The sequence below is a fragment of the Podarcis bocagei genome (genome assembly GCF_964188305.1).
Source record: "Podarcis bocagei genome assembly, chromosome: 7".
NCBI classification, from domain to species: domain Eukaryota; kingdom Metazoa; phylum Chordata; class Lepidosauria; order Squamata; family Lacertidae; genus Podarcis; species Podarcis bocagei.
The window spans coordinates 5,591,057-5,611,419 of record NC_138132.1 but is presented as its reverse complement, the minus strand read 5'-3'; the positions used below and the strand labels follow the sequence as shown (position 1 = coordinate 5,611,419).

The 20,363-nt window shown below is 53.9% G+C and overlaps 1 protein-coding gene across 2 annotated transcripts; it reads right to left on the bottom strand.

Annotated features, from left to right (window-relative positions):
• Positions 1–2,346: 2,346 nt before the first annotated feature.
• MAP3K10 (mitogen-activated protein kinase kinase kinase 10) lies at positions 2,347–19,879 on the bottom strand. Of its 2 annotated transcripts, none has more exons than XM_081200216.1 (11): positions 19,797–19,879; positions 18,242–19,187; positions 16,436–16,616; positions 15,810–15,958; positions 13,664–13,839; positions 10,600–10,840; positions 8,732–8,854; positions 6,300–6,438; positions 4,827–4,939; positions 4,087–4,632; positions 2,347–3,097 (listed from the first exon to the last, which is right to left on the bottom strand). In XM_081200216.1, exons 2-11 carry the CDS (start codon positions 18,996–18,998, stop codon positions 2,736–2,738), a joined length of 2,787 nt encoding a protein of 928 aa, XP_081056342.1. In that variant the 5' UTR covers positions 18,999–19,187; positions 19,797–19,879; the 3' UTR covers positions 2,347–2,735. The 2 variants fall into 2 exon arrangements, with proteins under 2 accessions (XP_081056342.1, XP_081056341.1); XM_081200215.1 differs by having other exon boundaries at positions 18,242–19,335; positions 19,797–19,851.
• Between the last annotated feature and the right edge of the window lie 484 nt (positions 19,880–20,363).

Genomic DNA, 20,363 nt, shown 5'->3' with positions numbered 1-20,363 from the left:
CACCTGCTGCCCTAACCAGGAGTAGCTGCGGTGTTTTTGGGGATCCCTTTTAAGTCCACTGTCCTGGGCCTTGTCTGTGGTGCTTATGGGACCAGGCAGGAGCTGTCGGCCCCAGATTAAACCCAGTACAGAGGTGATGGGTGTGTGTGTGTGTGATGCATGAGAAAGAACTGGAGGAGACCTTGCACTACGGGAAAGTTTAACGCCGCCATCCATCTCTGTGAGGATATTCCTGCAGCCACAGTGCCTGCTCACCTCTGCCTCCATCCCCAGAATTGCTGCTGCAGATGCCTGCCTTTGGTACCCGCTGTTGCTATGGTGACTGGGATCGCTAAGGAAGAAGGGCGAGAGAGATGCTCAGTCCATGCGCTGCCGAGACTGCTGCTTGGGATGAAGGAATGGGGTGGGGGTGGGTGGCTGGAGCCCTGGGAACAGAACCCAGGGGTCCTGGCTCTCCTTGACGTTAGCACCTGTTAGCCAATTGAAGGTGGGTGGGCAGCAGAGACATCAGTCTCCCCCCGCAGCACCAAGCTTAATTTCCAAAAGGAGATGTCTCAAGTTGTACAGCTCCTCTGGTTGAAAGAATGGCCGTAAATACAGTGGTACCTCGGGTTACATACGCTTCAGGTTACAGACTCTTCTTACCCAGAAATAGTGCTTCAGGTTAAGTACTTTGCTTCAGGATGAGAACAGAAATCGTGCAGCAGCAGGAGGCCCCATTAGCTAAAGTTGTGTTTCAGGTTAAGAACAGTTCCAGGTTAAGAACAGACTTCCGGAATGAATTAAGTACTTAACCTGAGGTACCACTGTAACAGCAAATAAAGATTTTAGGAAAAGAGCCTTGTTGCTGGATGAGGCCCAACGGCCCCTCGAGTCCAGCATCCTCTTCTCACAGTGGGAAGTCCGGAAGCAGGAGCCGAGTGCGAGAACTGCTCCACAGGGAGTTCCACAGTTTAACTATGCACTCTATAAAAAAGTGCTTCTTTTTATCCGTCCCAAATCTTCCAAAATTCAATGGATGCCGAGTTCCATGTGAGGAAAACCTTTCTCCATCCACTGTCACCTTGCCATTTTACAGCATTCTACCCTTTCTCTTCTCATTCACCTTTTTCTCTAAATGAAAAACCAAAGTTTCATCTTACGGCATTCTTTGTGCTGCCTCTCGAAAACAGGCCCTGGATCAGACGAAGCCCTTTCTTGCCCTCGAACCCGGGCCCAGTGGCATTTAGAAACAGGGGGGTGGGGGGCCCACGGAGGTATCTGAGGTGGTAGTGACCATGGGTGGGGGGGCATGCTGTTTTTTCACAACAGCAAAGAAATCCTTCCCTCGTGGCTTTAAAACAGCGTCTTACGCTGTGTCAAGGGCAGGGAGCGGAGGAGGAGATGTTCAGTATCGCTAGAGTCCCTGGTGTGTGTGTTTGTATAACCCCTACCAGCTCTAACAAAGTACAGGGCAGTGTGGTTGAGTGGTTGGAGGCCTAGGAAAACTCAAATTCCCATCTCTGTGCAGCTCGCTGGATGCCTAACCTATTTAACAGGGTTGCCAAGAGGTTAAAATGTGTGTGTGTGTAGGGGAGAAAGCCATGTATGTTTGCCACTCTGAACTCCTGTTTCAATGACCAAGATGACCAAAGGTCTGGTGACCTGGCCTTATCAGGAGCAGCTGAAGGAGTTGGGTCCATTTAGCCTGGAGAAGAAGAGATATTATCGCCATCTTCAAACATCTCAAGGGCTGTCCCGTGGAAGATGGAGCAAGCTTCACTTCTCCTGCTCTGGAGGGTAGGACTCGAACTCATGGCTTACAAGAGAGGAGATTTCGGACTGAGCATCAGGAACAGTGGAAAGGACTCCCTTGGAAGAAGGCGGCAGACTTCTTGGCAAGGGGTTGGCAGACTGCTTGGCAGAGGGTTGGACTCGATTGCCCTTGTGGTCTCTTACAACTCTATGATTCTATGATTCTATGACTCTCCTTCATTGGAGGTTTCTAAGGAGACGTTGGACGGCTGCCCTCCAAGGATTCTTTCATTGTGATTCCTTCATTGCAGGGGGTTGGACTAGATGGCCTTTGGGGGGACCCCTTCAAACTCCAGAATTCTATGATACTCTGAGGAAAGGCAGGATGGAGATGTAAGGAACACCAACCAACCAGGATCATAGCTGTCAACTTTTCCCTTTTCTTGCGAGGAATCCTATTCGGAATAAGGGAATTTCCCTTTAAAAAAGGGAAATGTTGACAGCTATGACCGGGACACTGGGATTGGGTCTGCCCCCTTAAGGTCTCTCCTAAAGGATAGCAGGATCCTGGCGGAATTCTGCCGAGTGTCAAAGAAAAGGCAGGCAGACATCTTCTCTGACTCAGACCCTTTTTTATATAAAAAAAGCAACGTAACGAGTGGAATCACAAGAGGTGCGTGGATCAGGTGCGACTCCAGAGAGGCTGAAGATCAACCTGGCTCTCTCACGCTCTCTCTCTCTCTCTCTCACGCACACAGACACACACACACCCGTGGGGCAGAACGTCAGCCCAGCGCCCCCAACTGGCTGGGCTGTTGCATTGTTTGGAAAAGAGCTGTCCTTTTGGCTCATCACTTAAGTGCCTGGGAATCCCCAGAATCAATAAATACAGCACCCCGCATAGTCCACCCGTCTCCGGGACCCAGAGAGACGCAGCTTTCCCTCCCCCCCGGAGCTCCCGGCCGGTGTGGGGTGGGCCCAATCCATAGAGGGATGCCGCATCAGTGGGAGATGTCTCCCTCCAGCCCGCCGCAGCAGGGGGCCTGACCCCCACATAGGGGGACGGTGCTGTCCCGGGTCTGCCCCTCCATGTCCATGTCGAGAAGGGTCTGCCGGGCCCCCTTGGCGGGCTCACCCGGCGAGGAAGAGGAGGGCCCCCCCTGCGTCCGGACAAAGGAGACCAGCTTCCAGGGGTCGATGCGGTGGCGCCCTGCTGCCGGGCGAGGCCGGGGGGCAAAGGCCAGGGTCCGGGGGCGCTCCACCGGCGACAGGGAGGCGTTGGGGTGCTCTGTGGCCTTGCGGTGGGCTGGGACGAGCGAGGGGGGGTCCGGCAGGCGAGGGAAGGGCGGCGCTTCTTGCGAGCCTGGGGAGGGGAAGGAGAATCAGTATGGCGGGGAGGCGAGGGAGTTGCGTGTGTCTTGCTTTCTGGGGGATCCTGCCCCCCGCCCCCCCCAAGAAATATACAAAATGTTGGGAAAACTTTTGCTGCAGGTATTTATCTTTTCCCACCCTAAGTGGCTAGCCTTTGACCATACTGCACCTTCCCTGATATTTTTAAACACGAGGTCAGGTGTTTTTGAATTCCCTCCCAAGTCTGTATTTCTATGATAACTTCATAATAATAATAATAATAATAATAATAATAATAATAATAATAACAACAACAACAATAATAATTTATTTATATCCCACCCTCCCCAGCTGAAGCTGGGCTCAGAGCGGCTAAGAACAATAAAAGTAATGCAGCATTCTAAAATCAATTAATTTTAAAATCAATTCAAAATCAAATTAATGGCAACCATTGGGCTAGACTTCTGTGAGGATTACAGAAGGAGGGGGTCAGACTGTGCCTTGGCCAAAGGCCTGGTGGAACACTCCGTCTTGCAGGCCCTGCGAAAAGATGTCAAGTCCCACAGGGCCCTAGTCTCTTGTGACAGAGCGTTCCACCAGATCGGGGCCACGGCCGAAAAAGCCCTGGCTCTGGTTGAGGCCAGCCTAACCTGCCTGTGGCCCAGGACCTCCAAGTTGTTTTTGTTTTAAGATTGTAAGGTCATCTGTGGGACATACCAGGAGAGGTGGTCCTGTAGGTACGAGGGTCCTAGGTCATACAGGTCCCCCCCCCAATAAACAAAATACTAATTTTGCAGAAGGAGGCGAAACAGGCTCTCCCCACCCCCAGCCTAGCCATGTCTGGGGCTCAGGACCAATTCCAGAGCCCCTTCCACCTCAGGTCTTCTTCTGGCCTGCGCCCATTCACTCCCCCAGGAAGACTGACTGGTGCTCAGCACATCCAGGGCCCAGGAGAGAAGCCCCCCTCCCCATTCCGATCAAGCCGTCCGCCCCAGCACTCACCCCGGCAGTCGGGCCCCGGTGGCCCCTGACGGATGGCCCCATCCGAGGGCGTCCGGCGGTGCCCGCGGCTGACAGCCCTGGTGGCGCTGACGTGGGTGGGGGTGAGCGACTGGCGGGGGTCCTTCTTGAAGCTCTCCACCGTGACGTCCACCAGGGGGTTGTGGCGGGGGGCCCTGGGCGGGGGGCTCTCAGGGGGCCCGCAGGCGGGGGCCTCATCGCTGTCTGAGGGCAGCAGGGACTTGGTGGAGTTGCAGTCGGAGAGCGAGGAGAGGGACAGGAGCGTGGTGGAGCTAGGGGGCCCCGACAGGCCGCCCCCGGATGCCCCGTCCCCTGCCAGCTCGGCTAGGTCGCCCCCCAGAGCGATGGAGGCCAAGATGGAGGCACAGCCCAGCAGGACCAGTTCACTGCGGCGGTGGCAGGGGGGCGCCCGCCGCTTGGGACCTTCCCGTGGCAGGCTGGTGGCACCTTCGGCCCCGGGGGGCGGCGAGAGGGGCAGGTAGGGGGAGCAGGGGCAGCTGCTGCCCCCTTCCTGCTCTGCGTATTCCTCTGTAGAAGGAGAAAGGCAGGTCAGGTTAGAGGAGGGGGAAGACATCAAGGTCCCTTCCCCAATTTTGTCCTCCTGCTGCTTCCCACCCGACTGGCCCCCACAAAGGAAGATGCTCAAGGGCTCGTCCCCTCCAGCGACCCCAGGGCAGCCCCCAACCCCTCTGCTTCTTCCCCGAAGTGGAGGACCTACTTACCCATCTCTGTGAGGCTGGCGAAACCCACCACCAGAGGGGCGTGCTTGGGGGACTTGCCCAGGTTGGGGGCACTGGACGACCACTGCTTGCTCCCCTCCGTCAGGGACTTCAACCTGTGAATCAGCAGATGGTGATGATGATGGAGAGGAAGGGTCAACTGCCGCTTCAGGTGGGCAGCTGCCTGGTTGGCCCCCCACCCCACTTCCAATACCAGAAGTCTCCTCCTTCGCAGGAAACAAATGAAATGCCGTGAAAATCCCTGAAACGAGAAGTACCGTATTTTTCGCTCCATAAGACACACTTTTTTCCTCCTAAAAAGTAAGGGGGAATGTCTGTGCGTCTTATGGAGCGAATGCGTTGTCCCTGGAGCTGAATTTCCCAGGGGTGAAAAGCAGATTGTGCTTTATTTTTTAGAAAGAGGGAAGGGGGTGTTGAAACAAATCCGCTGATCAGCTGATCAGCAAGGGATCGGGAGGGAGATAAGGGACTCTAGAGATAAAGGAGGCTGCCTGGGAGGGGGGAGGTAAAAGCACATGGATTGTCAGGATTTTTGCACTGGGTCACCCCAAATTCACCATCCGATCACATAGCATGTCCATGGCTACAGCCTGCACCAAAAAATCACGCATCCATTGTTTCATGGGGCCACAATGCTGCAAAAACATGGTTACAAAGGATGGATCCACATGGATTCTCAGGATTTTTGCATTGAGCTACCCCAAACTCACCATCAAATCACATGTCTGTGGCCACAGCATGAACCACAAAAATCATACATCCACTGTTTCGTTCAGAATATTTTTTTCCTTGTTTTCCTCCTCTAAAAATTAGGTGCGTCTTATGGTCAGGTGCATCTTATGGAGCAAAAAATACGGTAATCATATATAGAGTTAAACTAAATAACCTTAAATGATTTCAAACAAACTCAAGAGCAGGGCTGAAACGCTTCACTGAGTTTAACAAAAAAGGTATGAAAACCTCGACAAGTTTTTCAGGTTTATAATTTCTTTATTTCCTTCCGAGGAAACGGATTAGTTCAGTGAAACGAGTTTTGTAGCCGGCATCTCATTAAGTCTTTGTTTAATTCTAGGTTAATTTTCCCCCTTGACTTTTTGATTTTTGTTATTTAGTTTAACTCTATATCCGATTACTTCTCGTTACAGGGATTTTCACGGCATTTCATTTGCTCTGTGTAATTTATTGGTTCCCTGACTGCCTTTCCCCCCACTACCTCCTTTGCAGGGGCTGAGATAGCTGAATCTGTGGGACTCAACAATTCTGCGATTCTGTAGCTGCGGTTCCTGCCTTGCAGGGGGTTGGGCTAGATGACCGCAGGGGGTCCCTTCCAACACTACCACCCTGTGCTTTCCTCCTCCCTCGCAAGACCCTCTTTCTCTCATCCTTTGAGGGGGCTAAAACCCCCTCCTCGTTAACCCTTCCCCTCCCACAGCCGTGCCCCCCCGCTTTGCTTACCTCTCCTCCCCTCCCAGCCTCTCCTTATGGAGGGTGGAGCTGGGCCCCCACGTCCTGCCTTTCTTCTTGCTCCCCACCAGCTCCTCCTTCTTCACCAAGCTGCTGCGTCCCCACGTCCGGGTCCCGTCCAGGGGGGTCACTGCAACACCAGAGAGGAGGGGGGAGAGAGCGGGAAGGGGGGAGATCAGGCATGCCTTCCTCTGGTTTCAACAGCGCCCCCCCCCCACTGTCCTTGTCCCAGGTTAGAGGCGGCCAATTTTACAGACTGGCCCTTCGTACCTCACCACTGCTCTTACGAGGGAAACCCTATCAGATCTGGCCTGTCTGGGCAGCCTGTAGGAAACTGGGATAAAACTACCCGGTGGATCTTGAACTCTTGAATTTGGGCTTTTTGTTGGGGCCAAAAGCACAGTGAGTCCTCTGGTTGTTATGATGGCGCTAGTTATCTCTTGCTTGGACTACTGCAATGCGCTCTACGTGGGGCTACCTTTGAAGGTGACCCGGAAACTACAACTAATCCAGAATGCGGCAGCTAGACCGGTGATTGGGAGCGGCCGCCGAGACCACATAACACCAGTCTTGAAAGACCTACACTGGCTCCCAGTACGTTTCCGAGCACAATTCAAAGTGTTGGTGCTGACCTTTCAAGCCCTAAACAGCCTCGGTCCAGTATACCTGAAGGAGTGTCTCCACCCCCATCATTCAGCCTGAACACTGAGGTCCAGCACCGAGGGCCTTCCGGAGGTTCCCTCACTGCGAGAAGCCAAGTTGCAGTGAACCAGGCAGAGGGCCTTCTTGGTAGTGGCACCCACCCTGTGGAACACCCTCCCACCAGATGTCAAAGAGAAAAACAACTACCAGACTTTTAGAAGACATCTGAAGGCAGCCCTGTTTCGGGAAGCTTTTAATGTTTAATAGGTTATTGTATTTTAGTGTTCTGTTCGAAGCCGCCTGGAGTGGCTGGGGAAACCCAGCCAGATGGGTGGGGTATAAATAATAAATTATTATTATTATTATTAAACGTTAGGGTGATGTTTTCCACAATTTTATGGTTTGCGTTGCCCTCAGCAGGGTGGGGTGCAATTCATAAAAAATAGATATCCGCAGCCACAAGGCCACAAAACATCTTTTAAAAATAGAAAAAAATGAAACTGTGCCACCGAATTCCCCTTTTGCCCGGTGGGATCTTGGGTGCTCAGAATATCCAGGAAGGGGGAGAAGTAGAAGCCTCAGCCTGTGAGCCAAGAGATGCATCCCTTGCAAGACTGGCGGGGGGGACGGGGGACGCACATGCGTCTCTAGGCCTCCAAAAAACACCAGCCCCCGAGCAACCAACCTTGGGGGCGATGGCCACCCAGGATGCTTGGCCAGGAAAAGAGGGGACCAGGAGGAGATACGATGGGAAAAGCAAAGAAACTGAAGGTACTTTTTATCACCTTTGGTGGACGTGCCCGAAGATTAAGGCTTTCTGGGAAATGATATATAATGAAATGAAAAAGGTGCTTAAATGTACTTTCCCTAAGAAACCAGAGGCCTTTCTCTTGGGCATTGTCGGCCAATTGGTGCCAAAGAAAGATAGAACTTTTTTTATGTACGCCACCACAGCAGCAAGAGTACTCATCACAAAGCATTGGAAGACACAAGATCTACCCACTCTGGAAGAATGGCAGATGAAGGTGATAGACTATATGGGAGTGGCTGAAATGACTGGCAGAATCCGTGACCAGGGGAAAGAGACGGCGGAAGAAGACTGGAAGAAATTTAAAATCTATATTAAGAAACATTGTAAAATTAATGAAAGCTAAAATGTCGAGGTTTTAGGGAAAAAAGGGGTTTACAGCTGTAAAAGATTAAGTAAAAGAAAAGAATAAGGGAAAAATTTGATAAAACTAAAAGCTAGGATTTGCTGAAATAAGTTTGGAAATTGGGATGTAGAAAGGGGAGGTATGGGGAAGTCGGCGAAGTAAGGTTTAAGAAAAAGGGATACGAAATTATACATGTTTGTTTGCGTGCTTGTTTGTTTGTAGTGTGTATTGTTTGTGTTTATAAAAACTATGAAAAACCAATAAAAATTTTATATAAAAAAAAGGAGGAGATACGATGGCCATCTTCAAATATCTCAAGGGCTGTCCCATGGAAGGTGGGGCAAGTTTGCTCTGGGGGGTAGGACTCGAACCCATGGCTTCAGGTTACAAGAAAGGAGATTCCGACTAAACACGAGGAAGAACTTTCTGACAGTAAGAGCTGTTCGGTCGTGGGATGGAAGGTGGCGGACTCTCTTTCTTAGCAGTTTCTAAGCAGAGGCTGGGGGGGGGGTCCACCTGTCAGGGATGATCTAATTGGGATTCCTGCCTTGCAGGGGGTTGGACTAGATGGCCCTTGGGAGCCCCTTCCGACTCTGCAGTTTTGTATTTCTGTGCGCAGACACTCACGGCGGATGGCCCGCAGCCGTGGGATGCTGATGGGGCTTGCGGGGGGACTGGCGCCGTTGGCCCCCAGGCCTTTCCGCCGGTCGAGGGTGGGAGAGGCTTGCACCGTGATCTTGTGCTCGAAGCCTAGATGGGGAGGAAGGAGACAGAGGAGGCGTCAGTCCCTGGCCTGCCCCTCCACCCACCCTCAAGGCCGGATCATGGCCCTCCTGCTTCTCACCAGGTGTTCTTAGTTCTACAAACCTGCGGATCTAGGAGACCAAGGGATGAGATGGGCAAGGATTAAGAGGGCTTTGGAGACTCCCCAGACTGTCTTTTCCCAGCCAGAGCTCTCTTTGGGGCTGAATTTATGAATTGCCGCTTACAGTAGTCCCAAGGCGATTTTACAAACATGCTGTTAAAAACAGCTAAGGCAACTGGACGGAAAAGACAGGTTTAAAAATAATACGAAAGGAACATGTAAGGCAGAGTCTCTTTCACCCAGTTGGAAAAGCTTGTCAAAAGAAAAACGACTTCAGTTGTTTCCTGGAAGTGCAGGTAGTACATTATAAAGGTAAAGGGACCCCTGACCATTAGGTCCAGTCGTGGCCGACTCTGGGGTTGCGGCGCTCATCACGCTTTACTGGCCAAGGGAGCCAGCGTACAGCTTCCAGGTCATGTGGCCAGCATGACTAAGCCACTTCTGGCGAACCAGAGCAGCGCACGGAAACGCCGTTTACCTTCCCACCAGAGCGGCACCTATTGATCTACTTGCACTTTGATGTGCTCTCAAATTGCTAGGTTGGCAGGAGCTGGGACTGAGCAACGGGAGCTCACCCCCGCTGTGGGGATTCGAACCTCCGACCTTCTGATCAGCAAGTCCTAGGCTCTGTGGTTTAACCCACAGCGCCACCCGCGTCCCTAAGGCGATTTTAAAAATGTGCTATTAAAAAACAGCTAAAAACGGCTTCGGCAACTTAAAAATAATACGAAAGGAACATCTAAGGCAGAGGCTCTTTCACCCAGTTGAAAAAGCTTGTCAAAAGAAAGACGGCGGTTTTCAGTCGGTGGAAGAAGATTGGAAGAAATTTAAAGACTACTTACAGAAATATTGTAAAATTAGAATGATGTCAGAATGAAGTTAAGTGGTTTTAGCAGCAATGTCATAAAGGTGTATGCAAAAATGGATGGTTAATAGGTGAGAATCTAAAGCTATAATATATTAAGTTAAAGGACTAAGACAAAAACAAAGAGGGAAAGGAATTGCTGAATTAACCAATTGAACTGGAATACAAAACAGGGAGGTGAGAGGAGGTCAGGAAAGCAAGGAAATGAAATGTAAGATACGGAAGGATTAATTTGTTTTTAAGTGTGTTTTCTATCTTTCCCCCCCCCCTCTATACTTTGTATTTTGTATGTTTTTTCTCTTTTTCCCCCTATATTTTTCCTTGTCTTTTTTACTTTTAACTATGCAATATTTTGTTTCTGAAATTTTAATAAATATCATTTAAAAAAAAAAAAAGGAAAACGACGGTTTCCTGGAAGTGCAGGTAGTAAGATGAAATAAATAAACACTCTACCAAAACAAAACAGAAAACAAACCAAACCACCACCCACTTTCACTTGGAAACTGAAAATAGCAATAGACAAAATGCAGATTAGAACTCGATTCAGCTTCTTAAAACACCTGGCTAGTCTTGTCTAAACAAAAATGATTTCAGCAGGCGCTGAAATGAGTCCAGAGAAGGAGCCTGCCTAAATATCAATCGGCAGGGAGTTCCACAGTTGTGGTGCTGCAAGCGACCCTTTTGGACCGGCGGCCCGCCCTCCACCCTCCAGGCTCTTTGGCCGGCCAAGCCAGCGCTCTGCTCCCGGCTGCTGCCGGCCCGTACCTGAAGGGAGGCTGATGCGGTTCCCGTCTCGCAGCTTGAGGCGGGAGCACCGGAAGTGGCCCTTCCTCTTCTTGACGCGGGGCTTCTCCTGGCCCAGCTGCGTCATGATGAGGTTCAGCTCCCGCTCCACGATGTCGATCTCCCGCTCGGCCAGCTCCTGCTCCCGCCGGCGCAGCTCAGCCTCCTGAGTCTTCTGCTCCTCAGCCGCCCGAAGCAGCTCCTCCTCCCGGCTACGCAGCTCCTGGGGCAAAGGAGACGGCGGGCGATGGGATCCCAACGCCACCCGACAGACCAGCCGCCCACCCGCCACGGCTCAGCCCCAGGACCCGCTCACGAGGGCCAGGCAGGCTGAACCAAGAGGAGTCCCCCTGAGCATGTGCAAAGTAAGCACACGTCTGCTAGCGTTGAGTGGCAGCCTTAGACTTCCCTGGCTTTTTTCTGGCCCATGTAGGACCAGTCTGGAAAGTTAGCCTTGGTGAAGACTTGACGTTTTTATCCCCAAAAAAGTTTTTGATTTGAGTTTCCATCGAAATGAGGCTGTATTTTAATTTTAATGTTTTAATGTTGTATTTTAATCTTGTTTTATGTTGTGTTTCAATCAATTTGTTTTTATATCGGGTGTTAGCCGCCCTGAGCCTGGTCTTGGCTTGGGAGGGTGGGGTATAAATAAATTTTTGTATTATTATTATTAAGAACATAAGCAGAGCAGGCTGGGTCAGCTGCCAAAGGGTCCAGCCATCTGGTCCAGCCTCCTTTTCTCACAATGGTCAAATGCCCCAAAGAACCCAAGAATCTAGATAGACTGTCTCAGGACCTGGAGGCTCCATACGAACAGCCTGACTGCTAGATCAGCCCAATGGCCTAATAATAATAATAATAATAATAATAATAATAATAATAATAATTTATTTATACCCTGCCCATCTGGCTGGGTTTCCCCAGCCACTCTGGGTGGTTTCCAACAAAATATAAAAATACAGTAATTCATCAAATATTAAAGGCTTCCTTAAACAGGGCTGCCCTCAGATGTCTGAAGTCAGATAGTTGTTTATTTCCTTGACATCTGGTGGGAGGGCGTTCCACAGAGCGGGTGCCACTACCGAGAAGGCCCTCTGCCTGGTTCCCTGTAGCTTCACTTTTCGCAGTGAGGGAACCGTCAGAAGGCCCTTGGCGCTGGACCTCAGTGTCCAGGCTGAATGATGGAGGTGGAGACGCTCCTTCAGGTATACTGTGTCTTTGAGGCCATTTAGGGCTTTCAAGGTCAGCACTAACACTTTGAATTTTGCCCAGAAACATACTGGGAGCTAATGTAGGTCTTACAAGACCAGTGTTATGTGGTCTCGGTGGCCGCCCCCAGTCACCAGTCTAGCTGCCACATTCTGGATTAGTTGCAGTTTCTGGGTCACCTTCAAAGGTAGCCCCACATAGAGCGCATTGCAGTAGTCCAAGCAGGAGATAACCAGAGCATGCACCACTCTGGCGAGACAGTCCGCAGGCAGATAGGGTCTCAGCCTGCGTACCAGATGGAGTTGGTAGACAGCTGCCCTGGATACAGAATTGACCTGCGCCTCCATGGACAGCTGTGAGTCCAAAAAGACTCCCAGGCTGCACATTCAGGACCAGGGAGTCCTCCATACTCACCCACCCGGTACCCCAAAATCTAGTCCAGCATCCTGTTTTCCCAGTGGCCAAATGCCTCTAAGAAGCTTGGAATTAGGATAGACTGCCTGTGGATCTGGAGGTTCCATGGAAAACAAAAAGAGACTGTTGGATCAGGCCACATCCTGTTCTCACAGTGGCCAGCCAGCTTTCCCCAAATGAAACCCACAAGCAGGATCAGAGTCCTCTCCCTTCTTGCGGTTTTCAGAAGCATGAATCTGTCGTCTTCTAAGGCCATCTAGGTAGGTGACCATCACTGCCAGCAGGACTGTGCTTTTCTTGGCCAGGGGGCAAGGCTGCTGTCTCTCACCCTTTGCATTTGTTGATTTGTTAATTCATATGCACAGATGCAAATTTCATGCAACACACCGCAGCTCTTGCTTTCGGTGCAAACTCTGAGGGCTAGTCCCCACTTAACTGCTGCCTCGCTCTTCCCAGGCATTTTCAAGCTCCACGTCAGAGCAGCCTTTCCTTCGCTCTTTAAAACAGAAGCACTCCAAACGGCAACTGGGCTTTCCTGCCTACTGACGTTGGCTCCGATTCAGCAGTAAAGAGCGGGGCTGGATCTACACTGACCTGTTTAACGCTATAAGAACGGTATTAGATCTGCCTTCCAAGGCGTCACAGGGCATACTTGGAAAGGAAAGCGGTTTTTTACCTTGGTTCCTTTTATCAAAATTCCGTCTTCCTACTGCCGGTTACTCTGCAGCACCACATTTTAATAACGCCTTAAAGTAGGACGACAGGTGTCCATTTACGTTATCAAAACCCTTCGTTAGCGTTAAAAACCACAAGTGTAGATCTGCCCTGGATTTCCGCAGAGAAAGCTCTGGGGCAGAAAAGGAATAAATAAAAGGAACAAAGCAACAAAGGTCCGTATAGTTCAAGCTATGGTTTTCCCAGTAGCGGTGTATGGAAGTGAGAGCTGGACCATAAAGAAGGCTGATCGCTGAAGAATGGATGCTTTTGAATTCTGGTGCTGGAGGAGACTCTTGAGAGTCCCATGGACTGCAAGAAGGTCAAACCTCTCCATTCTGAAGGAAATCAGCCCTGAGTGCTCACGGGAAGGACAGATCCTGAAGCTGAGGCTCCAAGACTTTGGCCACCTCATGAGAAGAGAAGACTCCCTGGAAAAGACCCTGATGTTGGGAAAGATGGAGGGCACAAGGAGAAGGGGACGACAGAGGACGAGATGGTGGGACAGTGTTCTCGAAGCTGCTAACATGAGTTTTGACCAAACTGTGGGAGGCAGGAGTGCCTGGCATGCTCTGGTCCAGGGGGTCACGAAGAGGCGGACACGACTAAACAACAACAAAAGGAACTTGCACCCGGAGCTCTAAAGCAGAGAAGAAAGGCAAGTGGGACTGAGCCCCAAGAGATACAGAGCCAGAAGAAGCCGACTCACTTTTTCCTTGGCGCGCAGGTCGTAGAACATGTCAGCAATCTCCACCTTCCAGTCCTGTTGCAGGGAGTGGAAGGACTCCAGCGGCATCTGGAACATGGCCGACTGCTCGATGGCCACCAGCTGCTGCAGGATGGAGCCGAAGTCCGGCCGGGCATGGGGGTCCGGGCTCCAGCACTCTGTGGGGAGAGAAGGCCAGGGGAGAAGGCCAAACAAACCCAGCATTAAGAAGAGCCTGGCGGAACAGGCCAGGGGCCCAACCAGCCCAGCTTCCTGTTCCCGCAGAGGCCAAATGTCCCAAGGAATCTGGATAGACTGCCTCCGAGGCTGGAGGTTCCACAAGAACAGAAGAGAAGCCTGCAGCGTCCGGACGATGGCGTCTCAACGTCCTGTTCTTGCACTGACCGGGCAGGTAACTCTTGTGGGAAACCAGCAAGAAGGTTGAAGGGGAAGAGCAATACTCTCCCTTCCTGTGGTTTCAGGAACTGGGATTTGGAACCACTTCCTGTCTCTGACGGTGGAGACAGGGCATAGTCTTCCCCTCCATGAATCTGTTCTATTGGGGTTTTAATATTTTGTTGGGAGCCACCTAGAGTGACTGGGACAACCCAGTCAGATAATAATAATAATAATAATAATAATAATAATAATAATAATAATAATAATTTATTATTTATTATTTATACCCCCGCCCATCTGGCTGAGTCTCCCCAGCCACTCTGGGCAGCTCCCAATCAAGTGTTAAAAACAATACAGCATCAAATATTAAAAACTTCCCTAAACAGGGCTGCCTTCAGATGTCTTTTAAAGAGAAGATAGCTGCTTATTTCCTTCACATCTGAAGGGGGGGCGTTCCACAGGGCAGGAGCCACTACCGAGAAGGCCCTCTGTAACCTCACTTCTCGCAATGAGGGAACTGCCAGAAGGCCCTCGGCGCTGGATCTCAGTGTCTGGGCTGAACGATGGGGGTGGAGACGCTCCTTCAGGTATACTGGACCGAGGCCGTTTAGGGTTTTAAAGGTCAGCACCAACACTTTGAATTGTGCTCGGAAACATACTGGGAGCCAATGCAGATCTCTCAGGACCGGTGTTATGTGGTCCCAGCGGCCACTCCCGGTCACCAGTCTAGCTGACGCATTCTGGATTAATTGCAGTTTCCGGGTCACCTTCAAAGGTAGCCCCACGTAGATCGCATTGCAGTAGTCCAAGCGGGAGATAACTAGAGCATGCACCACTCTGGCGAGATAGTCTGTGGGCAGGGAGGGTCTCAGCCTGCGTACCAGATGGAGCTGGCAGACAGCTGCCCTGGACACAGAATTAACCTGCACCTCCATGGACAGCTGTGAGTCCAAGATAGGTGGCATATACTGTAATAAATAATAATAAACATCATAGTCTATTAAAGCCATCTGAGCTGGTGGCCTTCACTGCCTCCTGGGGTCTTCCATCATTCATTTTCATTGGATGCCCTCCACCCCAAATTTTATGCCAACTAAGCCCCTCAATCTCTTGCCACAGTGCAGGGCAAGCCATGGCAGGCTCAGACTCAGCACTGAGACCTGGGCTGCATGCCCTGAAATCAGGAAGAGAGTGCTTCTGAGCATGTGCAGCTTGCACCTCCCTTCGGACCGGGTTGTCTCAGGCAGCCTCCCCAAAGCACCTCTCCCCCGAGCCTGGGGGGAGACTGAGGAAGCTCTCGGCTGGGCCCCAAGACGAGGGAGAGCTCCCCAGGGGACACAAGTGGAATGGGGCTGGGGGTGCCACCTCGCTCTTTGCCTTCCACCAGCAAAATGTTCAGCTATTTGGGGAATCTTTGGGGTGAGGGGCTGGCAGAGGAAGCAAGGGGAGAAGAGTGTCCTAAAAGGGGGTGGGGGAGAGGCACTTTTATTTGATAATAAAATAAGGGGTGTTGACCTCTTTCTGAGCCTTGGGTTGCAACTGGTGGGGTGCATAAGGCTGAAGGCGCCCCTCCTAAATCCCCACTTGTGCCCCTGGGGCTCTTCCCCAGCCCTATAGCTGTGGGAGAGACCACACACCTGTGCCAGAAGACCCCTGCCCCACTGGCCTGCCCCCTGCACCCTCGAAACTGAGCAAACATGGAGAGGGCCCTGCCCTCGGACCCCCAGCAGCAGCAGCAGCCCCCACTCACCCTCCAGCAGGCGGGCAAAGGGCTCAGGGCAGGTGGAGGGGATGGGCAGGGTCAGCTTGTTCATGGCCACCCCGTAGGCCACCGCCAGGGCGTCAATCTCCCGGTACGGGACCTCACCAGTCAGCAGCTCCCACAGCAGCACCCCAAAGCTGGGAAGGGGAGACGGAAAGAGAGAGGCAAGGAGTGAGTCCGTGGGGGGAGGCCCCAGACCCACAAGCAGCCGCAGAGGGAAGGCGCTCCGTCTCCCTGCCCCGGAACCATTAGAAAAACAAGCACGGGGTTGGACTACATGGCCTTTGGGTGCCCCTTCCAACTCCACAATTCTGTGGTTCTGGGTCAGAAAGGGCCCACCCTCACAAGCAGCTGATCTCTCTGTCTGCACCCTCTAAGTGGTGGTTGGGGGTTCTGTTTTCCCCAGGGGGTGCTCCTGTGTCCTTTATTAGCTGTGCAGCAGGCTGAAGTTCAACAGGTGAAGCTTCCTGCGTGACAAGGAGAGCCGGTCTGTTTGCATTTCTGTTTGGCTCTCGGTGACTCGAGAGAAGAAAGATGGCTGCCCTCTGGGCAAGGGAGCTGCGTCCTTCCTTCCTTCCTCCCTCCCCGCCCCCTCCACTGCGACCCTCAATTACCTCCACACGTCGCTGCTCTTGGAGAAGAGGGACAGCTTGATGACTTCGGGGGCCATCCAGGCGTAAGTGCCCGCGGCGCTCATCTTGGTGGTCTTGTGCCACTCGCGTGCCAGGCCAAAGTCCGTGATCTTGAGGGTCCGACCACCCAAGTCATCATTCTCAATGTGCTCCAGGATTAGGACTGAGGAAGGAACCGGGAAGAACGAAATGGGCACGTATCATCGAGCAGAGGGCACCGCTTGCTGGCTCCATCAGTTGGTCTGGCAGGTATTGTTTTGAGCATGCGGTGGGCTTCATGGCTCCATTTGGATGGCATTTGGGGAGAGGGAGGAAGTTCTCCTCACCCCCTTCCTGAGCAGGCCTCACTTTCCCTGCCACCAACACCGCCCAGGAGGACAGTGACCAAGGATGGAGATGTCCTCACTGCAGCTGCACACCTTTGAACAAGCCCCTTCCGCTGCTCTCCTTGGCCAATATCTGGCCAGGGAGCCAGTGGAGCAGTTGTGGGGGGCGGGGCGGTGGGAGGTCCCACTCCCAGGTGGGCACCCACAGGAGAAAGGTCTGCCATCACACCCTCCCTATGCATCTCCAGTTCTGCTGGGACTGGGGAGACTCACAGAGGGTGGGGTGGCAATTGGCAGAGCCTCTTCCAGCCAGCAAAAGCCTGGGACCCACATCCTGCAAGGGACATGGCAGTATTCGGGGTTGGCACTGCAAGGTTCCCCCCCAGCTCTTGTCCTCTTCTCCTGCTAGGTCACTACCCATGGTCTTAGGGTTCAGCTCCGCTCAGGCCTGGAAGTTAGGGGTCTCCTTGGAGGCCTCCTCGCCACCAGTGACCCAGAGGAACCGTCCAGCCCAGACACCCCCAAGCCCAGTCACCAAACCAGCTATCCAGGTTACCCTGGCTGACCAATCTCGGGCCCCTTCTCGTTACCCCCAGGAGCAGAGGAGATGGTGAGTTTAGCTGCGGTTCCTGCACTGCAGGGTGTTGGATTAGATGACCCTGGGGGCCCTGCCCCAAATCTACACTGAGTCAGGGAGCAGCTTCTCCTGCTACAGAGAGGAGGACCCAAACCAATGGATTCAAGATACAGAAAAGGAGATTCCAACTAAACATTAGGGAGAGCTACGAACTACCTCGAAACTGGTGGGCTCTCCTTCCTTGTAGGTTTTTGAGCAGAGCTTGGATGGGATTCCATAGCTGTGATTCCTGCATTGCAGGAATGGATGCTTTTGAATTCTGGTGCTGGAGGAGACTCTTGAGAGTCCCATGGACTGCAAGAAGATCAAACCTCTCCATTCTGAAGGAAATCAGCCCTGAGTGCTCCCTGGAAGGACAGATCCTGAAGCTGAGGCTCCAAGACTTTGGCCACCTCATGAGAAGAGAAGAGTCCCTGGAAAAGACCCTGATGCTGGGAAAGATGGAGGGCACAAGGAGAAGGGGATGACAGAGGACGAGATGGTGGGACAGTGTTCTTGAAGCTATCAGGATGAGTTTGACCAAACTGCGGGAGGCAGTGGAAGACAGGAGGGCCTGGCGTGCTCTGGTCCAGGGGGTCACGAAGAGTCGGACACGACTAAACGACTAAACAACAACAAACTAGGTGATCCCAAGCAGACCCTCCCAGCTCTACCAGTCCATGACTCTATCCTTCAGGGTTACTGGTAAGCAAGTGAGGTTACACAAGAGGAGGAGGGAAGCCCCCTGCCGGGATCAGGGCTTGGCTGAGCACGCAGGACTAGGCAGAGCCTCCCCCTCTGAGCCCCTTCTCTGCTGAAGCAACATCTCCCCGCGACAGGGCTTACCGTTGATGGACTTGAGGTCCCGGTGGATGATGGGGACAACCGCCTCGTTGTGCAGGTAGTTCATGCCCCTGGCGATCTGGACGGCCCAGTTGACCAGCACGTGGGGGGGCACCTTCCGGCCCACCAGGGCGCGGTTGAGCGCCCCTCCCCGGGCATACTCCATCACCAGGCACAGGTTGGGGGGGCTGAGGCAGACAGCCCTCAGGGCGATGATGTTGGGGTGCGTCAGCATGGCGAAGAGGCGGGCCTCCTGGCGCACGTTCTCCGCCGTCACTGCCATGTCCTCCTCGGGGTCCTGGCGGATGGCCTTCACGGCCACCTCCTCCCCCCGCCACAGCCCCTTGTAGACCTTCCCGAAGCCCCCCACGCCCACAATCTCCTCCAGCTCCAGCTCCTCAAAGGAGATCTCCAGCGGAGGAGGGCAGACCAGCGAGTCCTGCAGGCGGCTGTACTTGGCGTCACTGGCCACGTAGTTGCTGGGGAAGACCCCCACCTTCTCCTGGACTTTCCCGGCCCACCAGCCCTCGTCCCCGGAGACGGTGGAGTCTTGCGAGAGGACCTCCACCAGGTCCCCCCTGCGCAGGGTCAGCTCCTCCTCCGCCGAGGCCTCGTAGTCAAAGATGGCGGTCCAGAAGGGGCTGGGGGCAGGCGGGCAGGCAGGCCAGAGACCCCCGCTGCCTGCCCCCTCCTTGCAGGCCTGCTCCATGTGGCTGGTGTCCACTGTGGGGGCCCTGCTCCCCTGGTCTGGGCCTTGCATGGCTCAGGGGCCGGCTGCAGCTGAGGTCCGCTTGCCAAGTCCTCCAGCGTCCGGAGCTCTGGGCTCAGGGGCTTCCATCCTCACCACCATCACCAGTTGTCCTGGCTGCTGGGCCTCCACCAGCCGTCTTCCTAGGAAGCCTCCTCAACTCTCAAGGAGCCAAATGTGCGCTGAGGGAGGGGAGACGCGCTGCAGGAGGAAGAAAGGGCTCTTCTTTAGCATGGTGGAGAGGGGAGCCTGTGGCTTTAAGGCAAAACAATCATGCCAGGCTGGGTGCCCCCCTTCCCAGCGGCTCAGCTGAAGAGCCTCCTCCTCCTGGAGTGACAGCCGCCGTCCCCTGGCAGAGAAGAAAGAGGCTATTATATCCTCCCCCCCCCCCCTCCGAAACACCACCCGGTGATGACAGAGAGATGGAGGGAGAAATCGGGGCCATTTGCCCGCAAGGTCCCCATGCCATGCTCAGAGGGCTGGCGCGCATCCTGCGCTGGAATCCTCACCTGGAGGAGGTGGCAGACGCGCCCCCCCCGCACAGCACCCTTTGCTGCCGCAGGTGTGCCAGCTCGGCCCGCCCACTCCTTCCCAACCCACAAAGACCAGGGCCACCAGCTGGCACGCCAGAGATGAGCTTTGCGAAACCTTATGTAAGCCGCTTGCGGGGCGGGTGGGGCGGTTTGGGGCTGGGGGGCTGCCTTGCCTTGCTCCAGCCCCCCTGCAGGTCGGCCGGCGGGGGGGGGGGAGTCAGGATCGGGCTTGCGCTCTGCCCTTGACCGCGGGTGGGTGCGTGGGGGACGGACTCACCTGGAGGGCTCTCCAGCGCCTGGCGCCCCCCGGCGGCCGGGCTGCTTCCTGGGCGCCCCTGCTCCATGCACCTGCCCGGGCGGGCGGGCGGGGGCGCAGCCGGCAGCCCTGCGGATCCCTCCGGGCGACGCTCAGCGCAGGGGCCGGCGGCACCCTCCCCGCCTCGGCGGCGCCCCCATCGGCCGCTGCAGATGGCCTGGCGGAGAAATGGGGAGGGGGGGTCCCTGCTTGGCTGCGCGCCCCGCCCCCGGCACAACCTTGCGATCACCTCGCCCCCTGCAGGCGCATCCTGCACCACGGAGCGGAGGGTGCGGGGTTCCCTGCCGATCTCTCTCCAGCAGCAGCCCCCCCCCCTTGTCAACGCTGCTGCCCCTCCCCCTCCTCCTCTGGTCCCCCCTCCCCTTTCCCGCGGACCGGGCTCTCCGGCTTATTCTAATGGTGTCCCTCCATCCCCTGTGCAGCCGCCGGAGCTGTCAGCTGGTGCCAGGCTGGTTCCCCCCCCCCCCGGGCCCGGTGCATCATGGGACTCGTAGTCCTCCTCCTCGTCGTCGTCGTCCTGGAAACGCC

What these genes read in the sequence shown, in the direction of transcription:
- MAP3K10 (XM_081200216.1), bottom strand. Translation starts at nt 18,998, where the DNA reads ATGCAAGGCCCAGACCAGGGGAGCAGGGCCCCCACAGTGGACACCAGC. An exon ending in CTTTGCCCGCCTGCTGGAGG is followed by an intron (nt 13,840 to 15,809) that starts GTGAGTGGGGGC and finishes CTCTCCCCACAG; the next exon opens with AGTGCTGGAGCCCGGACCCC. An exon ending in ACCTGCGCGCCAAGGAAAAA is followed by an intron (nt 10,841 to 13,663) that starts GTGAGTCGGCTT and finishes CCTTTGCCCCAG; the next exon opens with GAGCTGCGTAGCCGGGAGGA.